The sequence below is a fragment of the Heloderma suspectum genome, chromosome 11 (assembly GCF_057233095.1).
Source record: "Heloderma suspectum isolate Gila_16-S chromosome 11, 16-S_ref, whole genome shotgun sequence".
Classification (NCBI taxonomy): domain Eukaryota; kingdom Metazoa; phylum Chordata; class Lepidosauria; order Squamata; family Helodermatidae; genus Heloderma; species Heloderma suspectum.
The window spans coordinates 15,144,418-15,165,544 of record NC_139468.1 but is presented as its reverse complement, the minus strand read 5'-3'; the positions used below and the strand labels follow the sequence as shown (position 1 = coordinate 15,165,544).

The window sequence follows — 21,127 nt, the reverse complement described above, 5'->3', positions numbered from 1 at the left end:
GGATTACAACCCAAAATGCCAGCGTGGTGTAGCGGCGAGAGCGTTGGACTGGGAGCTGGGAGATCCGGGTTCTAGTCCCCACTTGGCCATGGAAGCTCACTGGGTGACTCTGGGCCAGTCATGGACTCTCAGCCCAGCCTACCTCAAAGGGTTGTTGTTGTGAGGATGAAACGGAGAGGAGGAGGAGGAGAACGTAAGCCGCCTTGGGTTCCTTGCAAGAGGAAAAAAGGTGGGATATAAATGAAATCAATAAATAAAATAAACCCCCAGGATTTCAGACATTTGACCATGCTGGCTGGGGCTGACTGGAGTTGTAGGCAAAAACGTCTGGAGGGCACTAGGTTTTCCCAGGTGAAAGAGCTACATAACTTGGGCCCAGCCACAGGGAATACTTTCCCCAACATTCCTGCCAAAACCCCAAAGTGCCTCAGATATGGTTGAGATGAGCCAAAGGTCTCCTCATACAAGAGGAGACAGTCCTTCTGTTTTAGCACACTTGTGCTATGCTCTTCAAGAATTCAGTGCAGCTTTTAAAACCAAATTAAATTAGAACTGTGGAACCCATGGAGCCCATTTATTCAGCACCGGACAATGCCAACAGAGAATGTTAGACAAGATGTATTGGTGCAGATCTGATCCGATCTATCTAAATGGACTTAGACAGAACAACAGTGTTTGATGGTTGTTACATTATGCACTGTGATATTATAAAATATACAATATTAGATAGATATAGATATAGATATAGATATAGATATAGATATAGATATAGATATAGATATAGATGGATTGTGAGTGGCTTTGGACAGAAACATGCATTGGAGTCAACTTGGTCCTTGAGATATCACCTCATTTCTCTGGGATGAATTCATTAATGGGCTACATTCCAAGAGGCTGGAATCATGCACTGAAACAGTTCAAATGGGTTTTAAGAGCAGTGCTAGCTGCCAAGCAACTTATCTTACAACACTGGAGGGAAGGACATAACACCACATCAAGGGCTGAGAACTCAACATTGCTTTGGGTCCATGATCCTGGGAACATAGGAGCTGCCTTCTACCAGGCCAGACTAAACGTCCATGAGCCCAGGGACACAGGAAACTGCCTTCTACCAGGCCAGACTCTTGGGACACAGGAAACCACCTTCTACCAGGCCAGACTAAATGCCCATGAGCCTAGGGACACAGGAAACCACCTTCTACCAGGTCAGACTAAATGCCCATGAGCCTAGGGACACAGGAAACTGCCTTCTACCAGGCCAGACTAAATGCCCATGAGCCTAGGGACACAGGAAACTGCCTTCTACTAGGCCAGACTAAATGCCCATGAGCCTAGGGACACAGGAAACTGCCTTCTACCAGGCCAGACTAAATGCCCATGAGCCTAGGGACACAGGAAACCGCCTTCTACCAGGCCGGACTAAACATTCATCTAGTTCACTATTGTCTATCTAGAAGCAGATCCCAGGAAGGAAGAAGCCTTTAGCATCACCTGATATTAGAAACTATTCCCTGGAGATGCCTGGGGTTGAACCTGGGACCTTCTGCATGCACCATGCACTGTACTCCAGGGGCAGGCAACTCCAGGGCCTACAACTCCCATGATCCCTCACCATTGACTATGCTGGCTAGGGCTGATGGGAGTTGTAGGCCAAAAATCTGCAGGGCCATAAGTTGCCCAGTTCTACACTACTCCTTAAGTATCTCAGGTATGGCTGACAACAGCAGCAAGATGTCCATCTCAGCTTAGGGCCTGTCTCCTACGCAGACACCTAGACCCAGGACTAAGCAGGCAGCCACCAGTATGTTCCTCACCATGAGCTAGAGAGCACTGCCCACACGATAAACCTGCCTTTTATTGCTCTTCCCTTTATACTGCACACTTACTTTCTTTCTCTTCCCACAGCCTGCCTCTCTGTATCTCTTTCCCCCCATCGATCCCAGAGTTGGCGTCAAGGGTTGGCATGTCCGGGCATCTGCTGAGGACCCACACCCCAGCAGGGGGCCTAATGACAAGATCTCCCTGGACCTGCCCCTCCTCTTCACCACTGCAGCCTGCATGTTCACCCTCCTCTTGCTCTGGCCCAGACAACAGAGCTGGAGAGAAGCAGGAGCTGAATCTGCCACTGCCCATTTGCTTACCAGCTCTCTACCTGCCAAGCAAGCAGCGACAATAATGAAGAAGGGAAGGAGGAGGAGCATGACCTGATAAGAAGGTAGACTCATTGAGGGAGGGACCCCACTGAGGATGTCTTGCCCACGGGCCCTCAAAAGCACTGATCTATTCCCTGATGTAATGCAACAACACCATTGCAAATGGTTAAATACACACAGTTATACGAAATATGTCAATGTAAGCCAACTCAGAGATGCTTGCAAGATTTCAGGGCTTCCAAGGCATATGTCTTGTAAGGCAGGCAAGTTTTACAAGGCTCCAGAATTCTTTGCTAAGCCTGACTCTGAAGAGTTTCACCAGTGTCTGAAGAGCTTCACTGGGATCTCTTCTCGACTAGTAACAGGGAAGTGAGGGAGAGAGGGGATTGAGAGGGAGTCAAGGAAAATGCTAATCTCACCCTGTAAAGATAAATACCTTGATGTCAGCTTCAGTGTAATGTGGAAAATATCAGGGCGTGTAGGCTGGGCTGGCAGCAGTTTTCACTGTATAGAAAAAAACTTATATGGGCTCCTTCAGATATAGTTCAGCAGATCTCTCATCTCTCTGTGGTTCATCTCATTTGTCCCACTGTCAAAGCATTTTGCAAGGATTTTTTTTCCTTGTCTATAGAAAGAATGGATGCCTCCAATATCCTCAGCTCGGCCACTACAATAGGAAACCCATCACCATTTGGTCTGTTATTTGCTATTAAACCTATTGTACTGGATCAGTGCTTTTTTCCAAGTTATAAATGATTCATCTGCGTAACTACTGATAAATCTTTCAAGGATACACATAAATCCTGATTTTAAACACACACCAAATTCTCAGCAATGAGCAATCAACCATGCAGTTGCAATTAGACCCTAGTAACTTAGACCCTACATCTAAGAGGGATGTTCTCCCTCTTGTGATGATGCTAAGCCATTTCCCTTCTCAACTGCTGTTCAGTTGAGAACAGCAGTTGAGAATCTTCATTGTACTTATAAAAACAGGATGCAGTCACCACAGCCAATCAAACTGGTAGTTTCCTTCCTTCTTCTTCCATAATAACCAACATATCACTTTATATTTCTCCAAGTAAATAGACATATATCACACATAGAGATGTATTTGGCTGAATCCAAACTTTAATAAAACCCAACAATCCTCTATTTTGCCACAACCCTTAAGGTACACCATCCTATGTATATTTAAATGGAAAAAAGTCCTACCACTCCCAGCATTCCCCAGCCAGCATGGGAGTGGTATGACTTTTTTCTGGCTGGCTGGAGAATGCTGGAAGTGATAGGATTTTTTCTGAACATGCACTGCAACCTAAGTCTCTTTTGAGTTGGTTCCAAAATCACCCAGATGGCCCATCTCTGTCACGTGGGAAGGAAAATAGATTTTGTTTGCCCAAGAGAAGAGAAAACACCTTCAGCAAGGTCTCTTTTTAACAATGAGAAGAAAATGGCCCTGTCTACTACACCCCTGCAAGAGACCTATCCACATCTTTGTTTGGACAGCTTGGTTCCTGCTTTCATCTAAAACACCAATAACACATATTCAAGAACCGAGGGCAGAGATCAGCGATCAGGATTGAGAAAGCTAAAAAGAAAAGAAAAATTGCTAATGTTGTTTGTTTGTTTATTAAATTTCTTAATCGCCCATCTGGCTGGTCACCCAACCACTCTGGGAGATGTACAATGGTACAATTTAAAACAGTAAAATTATACATTAAAACATTATTTAAAAATACCATAACCCACCCCAAATGCCTGCCTGAATAACCAAGTTTTCAGTGCGTGGCGGAAGCTCATTAAAGAGGGTACATGGCGGAGTTCCCTAGGGAGGGAGTTCCATAGAGTGGGGGCCACCACAGAGAAGGCCCTCTCTCTCGTCCTTGCCAGCCTAGCTGTCCTGGCTGATGGGACAGAGAGAAGGCCATCCGAGGCTGATCTTGTTAAGCAGCCTGTCTGGTGTTGCTGGAGGCACTCCTAGGCATAGGCTGGGCTGGAACCGCATAGGGTTTTAAAGGTTTGCTTAATACAGATCTGTCTTGACATTGGAGTGCTGCTTGCAAACTTTGGCTCCTGTGCCAAGAGAACCCACATTTAGCACAGATAATAAGCTGAGCATCGATCTCATTTGCCTAACAAATTCTTCTGTTTAACCAGTGAATAAAAAGACCTGAAGGGACAGCCCAGCTGAGGTAGCTGGTGTTGAATGACAAGCAGGGTTGCTAACGAGCTGAGGGTCCCTTGTGGAGAAGTCTGTTCCTCCGCGGTTTGTGTCAAGGGCTCAATCAAACTGCCAGCAGAAGTGACAGCCATGCTCAGCAGCAGTGACCCCACAGAGACGGCTAACGAGATCCAGCCCTCACTGTTCCCTCGGCTGCCTTCTCATGCCGTCACCTGTATCCGAGATGAGTACAAAAGGAGATGTGACCATGGCCCAGATAAGTGTCTCACACCTGTTTTTGCACAGTGTCATTGGGCAACGGGCGTTTGATCAGGGCAGCCGCTTACACATCACCAGAAAAGGAGGAAATGCATCCCTAAAATAAGAGGACCAAAGAGGATGCAGATGTGCACAGAAGGTACAAATGCTCATTGGTAGGTATAGACACAGATGTAGAAATAGGAATTATCATTTAAATAGAAATACAATCCATCGCTCCAGACTGGGGAAGATTGTGACCACCTGTGTACTGGCTCAGCCTGCTGTTCAGGTGCTGTGGATGAACAACTTCAAGGCCCGTGTTCTCTCTGCCTCCTTCAACTACAGGACTGCCCTTTGTGGGAGGCATGGCCACCCTACACATATCTTTGTCATCTTTTTTGCTGCCACAAGCTTCGTGGTCCCAGCAGTGCCGTTCCTGTTGCCACGGTTCCACCTGGCACAGTATTTCCCCTGTCAGCATTCTCTGGAGTGAGGGCAGGTACACTCGTCCTCACTCTGAAGTCCAATTGGGGGACGGGGGCAGATGTGTCTTCCCTCACAGTCACCCAAAACATCCCCCCTCCAACTCTACAGCTAGGGCTGCCCTGTGACATTTTGTTGCCTGAGGCAAAGAACAAGAGGGCACCCCCTCCGATTCAGTGTACAAAAGCTTACTGGACTGGCAGTTAAGTCTTCCTTCAACACTGGCAACTGGACAACACCCTCCATAGCACTTGAAGGCAGAAGGCTAGCTTAGGGAGCTCAGAGAAGGCTGCATGGCACACAATACTCTCCTCCTATGCCTTGCTGCCACCTGCCAATATCTGCTGACTGAGGCAACTGCCTCACTTTGCCTAATAGTAGGGCCGGCCCAGTGCAACGCATACAGAAAGTGTGGCAAAGTTGGGAGAGGCCTTTTGGCTGGCTGCAGGATTAGCCTTCCCTAATCTGGTGCCTTCCAGATGTTTTGAACTACAACTCCCAGCATTCCTGATGGTTGGCTTTGTAGGCTGGGGTTGATGGGAGCTGAAGTCCAAAACGCCTGGACCAGATTGGGGTGGGCTGCCACAAACAGTGGCAATTCTGTGTTTAACCTCAGAGAACCATGAGGCTCTATTGTTGCTTGATGTCTACAACAGCCCTCACACATGAAGGTCATGACTGCTAGTTGCCCCTTTAAGACCGAGCTAAAATTGCCTTCACTTGAGATGGTGTCCATAGGGCCAGGGCAAGCTACTTCCATGAGCATCAGCAGGAATATAGCTCAGGTTTCCCCAACTTGGTGCCCTCCAGATGAGTTGGATTACACCTCCCAACATCCACAACTGGCATGCCTACTGGCATGTCCGATGCATCTGGAGGTCACCAGGTTGGGGAAGGCTGGTATAGTATTAAGAGAAAGGCATAAGCTTCTAGTCATCTGGAAATGCTCCTAGAGAGAAAGAATTGGGAGAGAAAGGGGAGAAATTCCTAACACGAATCCTAAATGCCCTAGACAGAAAGTGTTCTTGGGGGTTTTGGTTCCCAGCATCATTTCTAGTCAGAATGAAGAAATGAGCAAACACAGCCCCATCAGCTGCCACCTCACCTTTACATTATCAGTTAGGTGGAAATAACAAGCCCCAAAGTCATCTCAACCTCTGCTTTGTTGACAACCCAGGTCAGCAACTCACTGCAGCTGCAGGACACTTTCCATCCAGTACTGGAGGAGGTGGGCCCGGTCTCTTTCCTGGGCAACCTCTTCCCAGAATCTGGCTGGCTTCACCACTTCTCCCTCTTTGACAGATGGAGGAGGAAAGAAGCAAACTGCAGGATGTTGAAGTCCTCCATGCAATTGCATTCACAAGCAAGAGAGAACTGAGGGCTCTGCCTTTCACCGAGCTGAGAATGAGCACCTGAGTTCTCTGAAATGGCAATTTTGCACCCCAGTTTCCTTCCTAGGGTCCTTCAATTCCAGCTTCCACAGCTTGAATGCCTCTTGGGAAGGACGGCAGTGAACAGGGACTAGAGGCAGCTGGGAAGGGGAGAGAGGGCACTCCTGAAGGAGGAGGACTTGGGGTGCCCAGCGTGTCAGTTGTTAAATCTGCGCCTAGGGCTGGCATCAAGGGTAGGCAGCATCAGACACCTGCCAAGGGCCTGCAGCCCAGCAGGGGCCCACTGACACGCACCTGCTGGCATTGCTCCACCTCTTCACCATTGCAACCTGCTTGTTCACCTGCCTCTCACACTGGCCCAGACAAGGGTTGAGGACTCAACTTTGCTTTGGGACTATGAGTCTAGAAACATAGGAAATTGCTTTCTGTGAGGTCAGACTAAATGTCCATCTACCCGCTCTTGTCCAGTCTAACTGGCAGAAGCTCTCCTGAGCCTCAGGGAGGAAGATATCTTTGTCATCACCTGCTATCAGAAGCTTTTACCTGGAGTTGCCAGGGATTGAACCTGGGACCTTCTGTGTGCAAACCATGCACTCCAGGGGTGGGCCCCTCCAGGGCCTAAAACTCCCATGATCCCTCACCACTGGCTATGCTGGCTAGGGCTGATGGGAGCTGTAGGCCAAAACATCTGCAGGGCCATAAGTTGCCCAGCCCTGCTCTACTCCCTAAGCATCTCATGTATGACTGACAACAGCAGCAAGATGTCCATCTCAGCTTAGCGCCAGTCTCCTGTGCAGATACCTAGACCCAGGACTAAGCAAATAGCCACCAGTACGTTCCTCACCATGAGCTAGAGAGCACTTGCCCACATGATAAACCTGCCTTTTGTTACACTTCCCTCTGTACTGCACACTTATTTTCTTTCTCTTCCCACAGCCTGCCTCTCTGTGTCTCTTTCCCCCCATCGATCCCAGAGCTGGCGTCAAGGGTTGGCATGTCCAGGCATCTGCTGAGGACTCGGACTGCAGCAGGGGGCCTAATGTCAAGAGCCCCCTGGACCTGTCCCTCCTCTTCACCACAGCAGCCTGCATGTTCACCCTCCTCTTGCTCTGGTCCAGACAACACTGGTGGAGAGAAGCAGGAGCAGAAGATGCCGCAGCCTATTTGCTTACTGGCTCTCTGCCTGCCAAGCAAGCAGTGGCAACGATGAGGGAGAGGATGAGGAACAAGAGCAGCTGGTGACAATGGCAGTGAGAAGGTAGACTCACTGAGGGAGGGGGTCCATTGATGGTGTCTTGCCCAAGGGCCCTCCAAAACCTGGAGCTGCACTCCCTGCACATACACCTTTTTGATTGCAACTGGAACTGAAAGTATTCAAAGCAGAACATTCACTGCCATGGCACTGAAATCTTTGGAACTCCTCCCTTCAAGAGATTAGAAGGGCTTCTCCTTCTGAGGGCTTATCATCACCACTTGGAAACTGTCTCCTTTGCAGATGGTTTTGCTGGGATCCATCATCCATTGAGAGCTGGCTGGCATTCAGGTTTCCTAACACACTGCTGGAAGTGGCTGTAATATCTCCCATGTCATTTTAAGAAATTTTTAGCCTAGATCTGGACCTGCCAGATGTTTGTTTGGTTTTTTTTTTTAATCTGATAGTCCATCACTTTGAGCTCTGTATTGTTGGAAAAGAAACTTATTCATTTTTAACAAACACATACGCTCAACGGGTGAACTGGAGGTTGAAAGGAGCAAAAACCAAGCAACCAACCACGGCAAAATCAGCAGAGTTCTGCAGAAACCTCACTGTTGTTCTGAGACAAGCAATCATGTACAAAAAAAGATAGCAGCATTACTGTCTCTAGTGCAGCTTTTCCCACCTGTTGCCCTCCAGATGTTTTCATCTATGACTCTTATCAACCCTGAACACTGATCATGCTGTCTGGAGCTGATGGGAGTTGTAATTGAAAACATCTGGAGGGCACCAGGTTGGGGGAAGCCTTCCCTAGTGGATGGGGCCCACTGCGCCTCCTGGAAAGTCAGTGAAGAATGACCTAGTGTACACAGCAAAGGTGTGTTGTCAGAACTTCTTAGGATTTCTTGTTCACACAAAGACCTGGTTCACACAATCGTCATGGCTGAAACAATCCAGTTTCAGAGAAGGCTACACCAGGGTTATTATCCTACAATAACTAACAAACCTTCTTTAAGGTAGTTCACATAATCACTGCTGCTTAGACAAACCATGGTAGCTTGTTTTAGCTGTGGCATGCAATTTGAATAATCACCGCCTGGGTGTGGCTTCTTATGTCATCTCAACCCAGATGACATGGCTTGTTGGAAGGTTAAAAAACCCTCAAAATAACCCTTATGGGCTCTTTTGGGGTTATTTGAGGGTTGTTAATGCTCCAACAAGCCATGCTGCCTGCGTTTAGATGACACAACAAGCCATGCCCAGGCAGTGATTGTTCAAATTCCACCCAGCTTAAACAAACCATTGTGGCTTGTGTAAGCCATGGTGGTCATGTGAACCAGCCCAAAGAAGGGTTGTTAGTCATCTTAGGATAATAACCCTAGTGTACACACCTCTGAAATGGGATTGTGTGAACATGGAGTCTTCCCACCAGGGTTGGCATCAGAACATGGTAATCATGGCTGGCAGCTGGGGATAAAAGGAAGTCCTTCTTCACACAGTTAAACTATGGAATTCACGACCACGGAATGTAGTGATGGCCACCAATTTGGATGGCTTTAAAAGGGGGGTGGACAAATTCCTGGAGGAGAAGGCTATCAATGGCTCCTAATCTTGATGACTATATGCTACCTCCAGTATTAGAGGCAGTATGCCTATGTAGACCAGTTGCTGGGGAACATGGATGGAAGGGAGCTGTTGCACTTGTGTCCTGCTTGGGGGTTCCCAGTTGAGAGCAGGTTGGCCACTGTGTGAACAGAATAGTGGACTAGATGGACCCTTGGTCTGATCCAGTGGGGCTCTTCTTATTTTCTTACTCTGAGCTCCCACACAATTGGTGCTTCCATCTGATGAGTAGTTGACAGCTGACCTAGGCAGCTGCCTTTTTAAATTCCCCTCAAGGCTCCACCACAGAATTGCTCCCAGTAGGTGGGCACCATTTTAATCTACCACAAGCCCCATGAGATATGCTGTGCAACTGTGGGAAAATTAACTGTGGGATTTTCATCAGAGCATTTCTGCCACTGAGTAACTGCATAGCAGGGGCAGTGACCTTCTTTCAGCCCAAGGGACAAATTCCATTTCAGAAAAACTCTTAGGAACCACGTTCCAAAGATGGGCAAGGCTGAAGGCAATATGAATACGACCAAAGGCAAAAGAGGTGAGCTCAAAATGCCAGCTTAAAGCTCATCATGCCAGGAACTAAGAATGCGCAGGGTGGGGGTGGGGGTAGGGGTGGGGGTAGGGGTGGGGGCTACACAAAAGGCAAGAAGCCACAAAGGTTGGGCCTAGGGCCAAAGGAAGGGTGTGTGGCCTTTTGAGGAACTCCAGAAGACCAGAATTGCCCCCTGGGTCTGAGGTTGTACATTCATGCTGTACAGTGCCGGGGGGGGGGGGATGATGTTGGAGGGGCCCATCAGAAGGCTCATTGCCAGAGGTCCCCCTCAAATCTGAGGCTGGCTCTGTTTGCTGCAGAGGATCACATGAAATCAATATTCCACTTCTTTGTGAACGCTAGGCTCCCTTCAGCTATCAGTTGCAGTGTTCAAAGCCACATTCTGCCTGCCTGCAAGTATTTGGTCAGTGGGAGGTTCAACAGATTCTGCAAAGACAACCCAGTCAAGTGGCTTTCACTGCTGCCAACTGGAAACAGCTTTGCATGAAATACTGAGGCTAGTGATGTGCCAAAAATTTCTCCCACATTTTTTCCGACCATTCTCATTCTATTTGATAGAAAAGAAATTGCCTTTGAAAATAAATTCAAAGGAGGAGAAATTTTGGAGAAATTCTCTTTGGTTGGGTTCGGGGTTGTTGTGCTTACCTTGCTTATGAGGTGGCTGAGGAGTGCACATGTCATCATACAGCAATCGCTGTGGCAGCCTGATTTTGTTCTGGTGGGCAGGAAGGGGAGGAGACCAGAGAGCTAGGGTCCATGTTACCCTGAGCCTCCTCAAGCCTCCTCACCTCCCCCTCTGAAGCACCATTGCTAGATGGGCTAAAAAAAAAACCCTGCTTTGCAGGGCAAGAAGAACAGGGAGCCAAAGATCGCCTCCACAGCTCCTCCTGTCCTGTATTGGATGATTGGAAGTGTCTGGGTTTGGGGGCTTCCAGTCATTGAGCATGCAATTGATCAGATTACCCCCTAAGACTGATTATTTGGATCAGGGGTGGGGAACCTCTTTGAGCCTGAGAGCCAAGTTCAGTTTTGGAGAAGCTCTCAGGGGCCACATTCCAGTGGTGGGTGTAGCTGAAGGCAAAGGGGATGGGGCCAAAAATACAAAAATCACGGATGATTTCTAAGTAAACATGCATAAGTTCAGGTTGCACATTTGAGTTGGGATTCAGTTTAGTAATGTTTGTTACGTACCCTCTGGGATAGTACGGTATATAAGAGCCCTGCTGGACCAGCCCAAACGTCTCTCTAATCCAACATCCCATTTCCCACAGGTGCCAGTGAGATGCCTTCAGGAAGCCCACAAGCAGGCCATGACAAGACATAGGGACATAGGAAGGTGCCTTATACTGAGTCCAACCCTTGATTCATCTAGCCCAGTATTGTCGACACTGACTGGCAGCAGCTCTCCGGGGTTTCAGGCAGAAGATTTTCCAGACCTACCTGGAGATGCCGGGGATCGAACCTGGGACCTTCTGCATGCCTGGAGTATTCATATTTAGGCGGGTTATAAATTGAAATGATGATGACGATGATGCAAAGTGTATGCTCTGCCACTGACCTATGGCCCATCCCCTAGGGCCATAACCCTCTGCCACTATCGATCCTCTATTCAGGGGTACACTGCCTCTGAATATGCATGCTTTGTTTTGCTATCATCATGACTAATAATAACCGTTGATGACTAATATCCCCCATGAATTTAACTAATCCCCTTTTAAAGCCGGCTGAGCTAGTGGCTCTAATCACAGCCTGCAACAATGAATTCCATAACTTAATTACACATTGTGCTTAAAAAAATAAAAATAAGCATCACAGTTTTGTTTTAATCGACTGACAATACATGGCATTGGATGGCCTGGAGTTCTAGTATTATGGGACAGGGAGAAAAAAGAAAAATCCACATCCTCCATGCCAAGCCTCATTTTATAAACCTCATCTCGCCCTTTAGTCATTTTTGTTTTCTGAACTCAAGTGTCCCCACTGCTTAGCTTCCCTTTACAGGGGAAAAGCCCCCTGGTCATTTTGCTTGCCATTTTTGGCACCTTTCCCAAAATTTCAGTGTCCTTATTGAGAGGGGGTGACTAGAGTTTTAGAGCTTTTCTACACGAGGCTATTAATCCTCTGTATATATTTTTGGTTTTGTTGCAGAATTGAGATCTGAGCACTACACGAAGAGTGTTTCCTTTCCTGCTTTTCCACTACATAACCTCAAGGTGGCACTGTGGTATAGTGGAATAGCACAATTACCCAAGTGTAAAAATGTATTTTCTTTTGTTTTCACAAATAATACCATATTTTCCCTGCTCTTGCTGAAAGTGCTGTTTAAAAACAGAAGTGAAACTGGAGGGCCATGATGTCATCTAAAGAACCCATAAACAACTGTGAGTAGGGAATGATGAGTGCATAGAATCATAGATTCATAGAATAGTAGGGTTGGAAAGGGCCTACAAGGCCACTGAGTCCATGATAAATGCCTCATGTAGAATAGCTCTTACATAAATGCCAACCAACCAGACAACCAGAGTAAGGGAATAATAATTCGGTACCATCTGAAACACTGTGTCCTGTTCTGGGCATTGCAGTTTATGAAGGTTATTGACAAACTGGACTGTGTCCAGAGGAGGCCATCAAAGATGGTAAGGAGAGACCAAGTCCTATGAGGAAAGGCTGAAGGAGTTGGATATGTTCATCAGCCTGAAGAAGGGATGATTAAGAGTCGATATGAGAGAGCCAGTGTGGTGTAGTGGTTAGAGTGTTGGACTGGGACTTGGCAGATCCAGGTTCTAGTCCCCAGTCAGCCATGAAGCTCACTGGGTGACTTTGGGCCAGTGACTGATTCTCACCCTGACCTCCCTCATAGGGTTGTTGTGGGGATAAAATGGAGAGGACGAGCAGGACAATGGAAGTTGCCTTGCGTTCCTTATAAGAGGATAAAAGTTGGGATATAAAAGTAATAAAAAATAAAAAAATGAGAGCCAGTGTGGTGTTGTGCTTAGAGCATTTGACTGGGACTCAGGAGACCCGGATTCATAGTCCCCACTTGGCCACAGAGCTCACAGGGTGACTTGGGGCCAGTCAATGACTCTCAGCCTAACCTACCTCACAGGGTTGTTGCGAGGATAAAATGGAGAGGAGCAGGACCATGTAAGCTGCCTTGCGTTCCTCGCAAGAGGGAACAGGCAGGATACAAATGTAACCATCAATCGATCATAAATGAAGGACAGCCATCTTCAAATGCTTGAAGGGCCGTCACAGAGGTGATGGAGTAAATGTGTTCTCTGTCACTCAGCCTGGAGGGCGTCAGAGAGAAGGACCTGAACCAGTGGAGACCAGTGGCTCCAATGTCCGTGAGGTGGTGAATCCGCTCAGAACTCTAAAGGAGCTGTAGAGTTCTGACTGAAACCTGGAGCGGATGCATTACCCCACTGACATTGGAGCCACCAGCCTCTACTGGCCTGAGCCAATGGATTCAAATGACCAGAAAGTGATTTTGACATTAGGAAGACCTTCCTGGCGATATGAGCTGCTTGACAATAGAACAGCCTCCCTCAGACAAGGGTAGATGCTCCTTTGTCAGAGGTTTTTATTTATTTATTAAATTTATTTATTAAATTTATTAATCGCCCATCTGACTGGTCACCCAGCCACTCTGGGCTTTTAAGCAGAGGCGGAATGGCCACCTCTCAGGGATGCTGCAGTAGTAGATGGCAGAGAACCGATGACCTCTGGGGTCCCTTCCAGCTCTACGATTCTATGCACCAGGCTTTCAGAGGCTTCCATATTTCAGACTGATCACTTACTAGCGTAAATGCCAATCAAAGCAGGTTATGACTTAGCCCACTAGAGCTACTCACTCTGCAGAGATCACCCTGAAGAATGGAAGGCCTGCGGTTTGGATTTCATAATCATTGATCTGAGGAGGAGGAGGAGGAGGAGGGAGGGAGGGTAATTTTTACCCTTGGGCAGGAAGATAGATTAGGGCTGCAGTTCATGTACTCGTGCAGCTGCCTTCTTAGGGTTAGGCTTTCTGTTCTCTCAGACTTTTAAAGTATTGTCATATTTTTGTGCTTAATATACACTGTTTAGTCCCTGCAATGTGGTTTTAACCGTTGAACCCAATGGTGGGTTTAGATTTTGCATGGTATTATATTTTATGCTGTGTCTGAATATCTGCTGGTTTTATGTTGCTGTTATTTTAATTGTGATTTCATTATGCTTATTAGGCTTTTAAATTATTTTGTGTAACACCTAATGAAGTGTATTAGGCCTTTAATAAATGAAATAAATGAAAAACTAATCAAAGCAAAGAGGAGGAGAAAACAGATAAACATATCCACACCAGATCCACACATCTGGGATTCCTAGACTTTGGGGAGTATGGGATAGTTGTAGTTTTACAAAAGCATTCCAGAGAACCACTTACAAACAACAGCAACAACAAATTAAGAGATTGCAGTATTCTATCTCCTTACTACAATTGCGTTCCTCCCAGTATTTTGAGAATCACAACCAAAAAAATATGCAAGCCTTAGGCTTATTTTAAAAAGAAGAAAACCCAAATTAGACACATCTAAAGACTAGCATTAAAAAATAAACAAGCAACCCATTCACGTTTTTGCATTATCTCATTGGCACAGAAGCAGCTGGGGAGCAATTTTAGGCTGCAGTCCTCTGCAGACTGACTAGGGAGTAAGCCCCATTGAACACAGTGGGGCTTACTTCTGAGTAAATATGCACAGGATTGATTTCAATTTTAATATCTTTCAAGTCAGGTTGCCCTTTGGCTAGGTCTTTCGATTATGAGGTGCCTTTAAAAACAAGGAACTCCTTACATGCTCAGTCATCTGTATGTTTGGGAGTTGGGACAGTCAACTACACTGGTTTAAATGGCAGCAGAATGGGTTTCCCAGTCAAATAGCCCACTCTCCATGTGTGCTGACTCAGCCAAGCTGATACCATTAATCTGGTCGCTGATTCCCATCCTCCAGACTTCTCCCTTCCCTACAAAGCCTTTTGTAATGTAATAGCTATGGGCAGTGGAGGTTTGTGGCTCCAATGTCAGTGGGGCAGTGACTCCACTCAGGGTATCATAGTCAGAAAATCATGGAATCACAGGGTTGGAAGGGGCCTACAAGACCATTGAGTCCAACCCCCTGCTCAGTGCAGGAAGCCTGATTCCCAGGCAGTCTCCCATCTAACCAGGGCTGATGCTGCTTAGCTTCCAAGATCAGGAACATCAGTCAGTACAAGTCAGAACTCAAAAGGAGCTATCCAAGGTGCTTCAGGCTGGTTCTGACTGATTCACGGAGCAGATTCACCGCCCCACTCACGTCAGAGCCGCCAGCCTCCACCGGCTGTGGCGCATGAGCATGTGTGTGTGTGTGTTAGTTGCTAATTCGCAAGCCACCATTCCATTGTGTATTTCATTGGTGCCACCAGGCAAGGCTGGCCTAAGCTATTTTGCTGCCTGAGGCAAAGAACAAAATGGTGCCCACGCCCATTCTACGTGCAAAAGCCAATGAGACTGGCACATGAATCTGTCCTCAGCAATGATGATAGGACAGCATCCCTCACTGCACCTGAAGGCAGCAAGCAAACTTAGGGGGTGCAGAGCAGGCCACATAGCACACAGGTCGCTCCTCCAACCCTCTGCTGCCTGCATCTTCCGCCTAAGGCAACTGCTTCACTTTGCCTAATGGTAGGGCCGGCCCTGCCACCAGGGCAGGACTCTACAGCCCCATTCAGCAGAATGAGCAGGGGGCCCAAACACAGCAGGTATGGCTCTTCATATTTTGAAGTGAGTGAAGTAATACACATTGCCATCTCAAACGGGGAGGGCAGCCTTTCTGAGGGTGAGTGGAGCTGAAGCCCAGCAACCAACCATGACGAGATCAGTGGGGGGTCTTAAAGAAGTTCTCTTCTGTCCTTGGGACAGCAGCGTCGCTCCCTTTTAGCTTAGCCTTCCCCAGCCTGATGCCTTCCCGACATTTGGGACGACAACTGTCATAATCCCTGACGATTGGCCATGCAGGCTCAGGCTGATGGGAGTCATAGTCCAAAACCTCTGGAGTGTTGCGCCTGGTCTAAGGGGTAGGCCATTAAGTCCAGAGTCTGAAATTACTGGTATATTTACATAAGAGCCCGGCTAGAACAAATCAAAGATCCATCTAGGCCCACTTCCCACTGCAGCCAAGCAGAAACAGCATCCTAATTCCTACAGTGGCCTACTAGATGCCTAAACAGCAGAGGCTGGGGGCTCCTATTTTGGTGGGGCTGAAATTCCATTCTGGGTCCCCGCCAGAACTCTAAAGGAGCTCTCCAAGGTGCTAAACCTAGGTTGGTGGCTAGGGTTCAGAGCCTTGGATAGCTCCTTTAGAGTTCTGGCTGGTTCTGACTGAAACCCAGACTGGATTCACAGCCCCACCAAAATCAGAGCCATCAGCCTCCACTGTGCCTAAAGGATGCCCGCACACAGTGGTGGTGTAGCGCAGGGGTGGGGGGTGCAGCTCAAGGACTTTTTTCATAGCAAGGGCAGTGACATCATCTGCCATAGCAGCAGAGTAATTGATGGACCCTCCTTGCTCTGCCAAGTGAATTAAGCGATTGCAAGGCTTTCAGGTTTTACTATTGTTTGTGAGAGATCCGCACAGAAGCAGGGGTGGGCAACCTGTGGCCCTTGGGCCAATTTCATATGGCCCTCTGCCTAATTTCAAAAGCCTTCTGCATATGATCAGTCCAGACCTCTGGCGAGAGTGATTTGTCCTTTCCCTGTCAGCCTGCTGGGTAGGAAGGAAGAAGAAGAGAGAGAAAGGGGGTGGCAGAAAGGGAGAGAAAAGGGGGTGGCAAAAAGGAAGAAAATGGGGTGGCAGGAAGGGAGAGAAAAGGGGGTGGCATAAAGGAAGAAAAGGGGTGGCAGGAAGGGAGAGAAAAGGGGGTGGCATAAAGGAAGAAAAGGGGGTGGCAGGAAGGGAGAGAAAAGGGGGTGGCAGAAAGGGAGAGAAAAGGGGGTGGCAGAAAGGGAGAGAAAAGGGGGTGGCAAAAAGGAAGAAAAGGGGGTGGCAGAAAGGGAGAGAAAAGGGTGGCAGAATGGGGGAGAAAAGGGGACAGCAAGAAGGGAGAGAAAGGGGGTGGCAGGAAGGGAGAGAAAAGGGGCGGCAGGAAGGGAGAGAAAAGGGGACAGCAAGAAGGGAGAGAAAAGGGAGCGGCAGGAAGGGAGAGAAAAGGGGGCAGCAGGAAGGGAGAGAAAGGGGGAACCCACTCACTTTTGACTCTGGCCCTTCCTACTGCTGGCTTCAGCCCCACCCACCACTGACCCATAGCCCCCAACAGATTACTCTCAAAGGAATGTGGCCCTAGACAGGACAGCGGTTACCCAAGCCTGGCATAGAGAAAGTCAGAGATGGAGAAAATAATCCAACAGAAGGCAGGTACTCCTTTCCTTTTCTTCTTTCCTGAAGTTTCTTCTTCATGCTAGCAGTTTAAATAGGAACATTTATTTGCAAGATTATTCTTTTCTGCAGTTCTAATTACAAACTGAAGGTTGTGTTTTAGCTTGCTGCAGATCTTCTGTTAAAGCTCAACGTGTTTTACAAGTTGGACCTGTGCACCCAGAAGAAAGCCCTGCTGAGCTCAGTGGAACTTACTTGCTCTGCAGTTCATGCACAGGACTGCAGTCATGCCGATCCTAACAAATGGAGCATTGTTCCATGTACTGCTAGTCTTTGGTGTATGTGTGTGGCATACACACTGTCAGGATTTACCACTGCCCCACTCCCCACACAAAGGACATGAAGGGAATTGCCGGCCCTAACATTACGCAGAGTGAGGCGGTAGCCTCAGGCAGCCTATGCTGGGAGGTGGCAGCAAAGTGTGGGAGGAGAGAGCGGTGGAGCCTATGCCCCTAAGCTAGCTGGCTGCCTTCTGGTGTGGTGCAGGATGCTGTCCCATTGCCAGTATCGAAGAAAGATTCAACAACCAGAGTAGCGAGCTTTTGCACATGGTGTGGGAGGGAGCACCATCTCGTCCTTCACCTCAGGCAGCACAATGTCTTGGGCCAGCCCTGGCAACAGCCCTCCCGCATTGCTCACCCCTCAGTAACTGGTATTCTAAGGTACACTACCACTGAACAGAGAGGATCCATTGAGCTGGCATGCCTAATGGTCACGGATAGAACTCTCTTCCTTCAGTTTGTCTAATCCCCTTTGAAAGCCATGCGAGGGACTAGCCATCAGCACATCCAGCGGCAGCAAATTCCCTTCATGTTAATTTAATGATGTGTTGAGTAATGAAGAAATGCTTTTTGTCCATCCTGCATTGGCTGCCCATCAATTTCTGTGGGTGACCCCCATTTCCCAGTGCTTATGGAAGAGTGAGGGTTGAGGGGGGAGAAATAAAGACCTGCCTCTGTCCATTCTCTGCACACCATGCCTCATTCTATAAACCTCTACCAGCACCCACCCCACCCCCACCTCGGCCACGTAGTCTCCATTTATAAGGCCCAAATACCTTTCCTCTTTGTTTTCTGCAAACTTATTGCCTAAGCTGATTGTAATTAAAATTAACACAATAAGGCCTGGCTCTTGATTGCACTAAACCATTTCTCATAGACTGCAACATTTTACATATTTAAAAACAGAAGGAAGTCTGCCAGCTACCAGCTAATTCAGAATGTTCCTTGGCGCAACCCTCCATCATTCTCTGTGGCTGAGTTACTTGAAAGAAATTAGCTATGAAGTTAATTCATTCACCAGCCGCCACCGCCCCCCTTTCCCTCCCCCTCTGATCCTCACTTGGTGGAGTTATGAGGGCTCTTCTAGCAATGAATAAAGCTTAATTCATCCTCTTTTAAAACCAGACCTGTAAAGAGATTCCAGGTACATGACATATTTCTAGTCTCAGTGGCGCCATCAGACCAGGACCTTAAGGAGACGACCAGGGCCCCAGTCAGCAAAAAGATCCCAAAATGAAGCAGGGCTGCTTTGCCACATTTTGAACTAAGTGAAATAGTGTGCATTACCATCTAAAGACCTCCCCACATAAGACCATGAAGTCCAGAGTCTAGAATGACCTAACAGCACCATAGTCTTTCATTCAATGGAAGAGAGCCTCCTTCAACTAGCAAGACTGTGCATGATACAGAAATACACATTCCTGGCAAAATAATAATAATAATAATAATAATAATAATAATGATGATGATGATGCTGCAATGCTAACACAGTAAGAGGAGTAGCAAAGGCCCTCTTGTCCTGGATAGAAAAGTCTTGGTATGTGCCCAGGGTGGGGGGGACTTACACAGGTGAATCTGCAGCTGTACTCCTAGTCACACGTACCTCCAGATCCCACACATGTCCTTAAAAGTACTTCCCATTGAGCTCAACGAGGCTCATTCCAAAACCAAACTGACCAAACAAGGACAGATGCCCGAGGTTGCAACCTGGCAAGGAAGCCAGTTCCAGAGAATGCAAAGGCACTGATGTCTGAGTAAGCATGCTTATAATCGGGCTGCAGAAGTCATTCTTTCATCCCATCTTTGGCTTTTTGCGCATCAGGTGTAAGGAGGGGTGTGTGTGTGTGTGTGTGGGGGGGGCATTTCCCAATCATCTCGCTCCCCTGAAGGCACTGCCCATGCACATCATTGTTTCCATACCATACGAACATAGGAAGATACCTTATGTACCCAGAGGCAGACCCTCCGTCCATCGAGCCCAGCATTGTCAACACTGACTGGCAGCAGCGGCCCCGCCAGGGTTTTTCAGGCAGGAGTTTTTCCTGTGCTACCTGGAGATGCTGGGGATCGAACCTGGGACTTTCTGCAGGGAATGCAGGGGCTCCACCACTGAACTCCAGTCCCCTCCCATAAGATGGGGAAATCACTACATATGGCGTGTGTGTGTGTGTGTGTGTGAGAGAGAGAGAGAGAGAGAGACAGAGAGAAACAAAGTTGAAGGGGGGCGAAGTGTAAAATTTTGTGGCATCTCCAGCGAAAGAGAGAGAGAGAGATCTTCCGATCACCCCCCCCCCCCCATACACACACACACACCCAGCAGCGGTGATGTCCTCTAACGGCTTGGGAAACTAGAGTCCAAAGTTACCTGTGGCTGGGGAAGAGGTGGGCATGGGGGGGGGGGTGATGGGAAGAAGAGAGCCCCTGCCCCCGCCCCCGCCTGCTCTTCTTCTTACCTGAAATCGCTGTAGGGGTGGATGATCCAGAATCCGGCGGACTTAACCCTTTCCTGCTCCCTCTCCACCGCCTTTTGGCTGCCAAACATCCTCAAGGAGAATTTGTTGACCCCGGGCTGCAGCATGGCCCCGAACTGGCGCTGCATGAAGCCGGCTTGGCCCAACCTCTGCTCGTCGTCCGGGGTGATCTGGTCGCCCCCTCCTCCCCCTCCCCCTCCGGGACCCCCACCCCCTTCCACTTTGATGAAGGCGGAGGAAGACGGCTGGGGCGGCTGCGCGCCCGGGGGAGGCGAAGACGGGGAGGCGGACGAGGCCGCCGCCGGGGGCACTTGCTCGGCCTCCGCGGGGCTCGGCGGGCTCCGCTCCTCGCCCGGGGATGCCGCATCCCCTTCGTTGCCGATGAGCCGCCGCTCCTCGCCCGGGTCGTGCGGGTGGCGGCTGGCGAGGGACGAGAGGCTCCCCTTGAAGCGCCGGCAGTCCCCGTTGGTGCTGGTCTTGGCGCTCAGCCGGCAGCCCCCCGACGCGGCAGGCGCCGCCGCCTCGCCGCTCTCCTCCAGGCCCCCGACGGCATCCCCGCCGCCGGGCCGCGGCGGCTCTCCTGCCCCGGAGCCGCGGGCGCCCCCTGGCGGCGCCGGCGCCGACGAGGACGGCAAGGGCTTCAGCTTGATGCTTTTGCGACGGGCGTCCTTGGCGCTGCAGCCGCCTCCTGCTCCTTCTTCGTCCTCCTCGTCCATGATCGACGCTTTGGGGCCGATCTGCTGCGGGAGGCTGTACAGCCGCTTGCGCATCGACGGGGGCAGCCTGTCCATGGCCGCGCGCTTGGCGTGGGAGGGGGCGGTGGCGGTGGCAGAGAACCGGGCGCCGAGGAGGAGGCGGAATCGCGCGCGTGGAGGCGGCTGGTGGGAGGGGAGGCTGGAGGTCGGCGCCTGGTGGGAGGGGAGGGGCTCGGGCTTCCCTCCTTCTCCCCCTCCCCGCCCGGCTTCAGGGAACAGGAGGCTGCCGCGGGGGGGTCCTTCTCATCCCCTTAGCCAAGGCGGGACGGCCACCCCGGATTTCGCCCTCCGGGTCGCATCCGGTTGCCGGAGGTCTGTCAAGGGGGCGAGCGAAAGGGAGCGTCGAGAGGGC

The 21,127-nt window shown here is 49.2% G+C and overlaps 1 protein-coding gene across 1 annotated transcript in view; it reads right to left on the bottom strand.

Moving 5' to 3' along the window:
* Positions 1-20,142, bottom strand: part of HCN4 (hyperpolarization activated cyclic nucleotide gated potassium channel 4) — a 160,934-nt gene extending 140,792 nt beyond the window's left edge. Inside the window, exon 1 of the mRNA XM_084816417.1 lies at positions 20,003-20,142. Within this exon, the coding sequence (XP_084672543.1) occupies positions 20,003-20,127 (125 nt within the window). The 5' untranslated portion in view covers positions 20,128-20,142. The remainder of the gene's footprint in view (positions 1-20,002) is intronic.
* Positions 20,143-21,127: the final 985 nt, after the last annotated feature.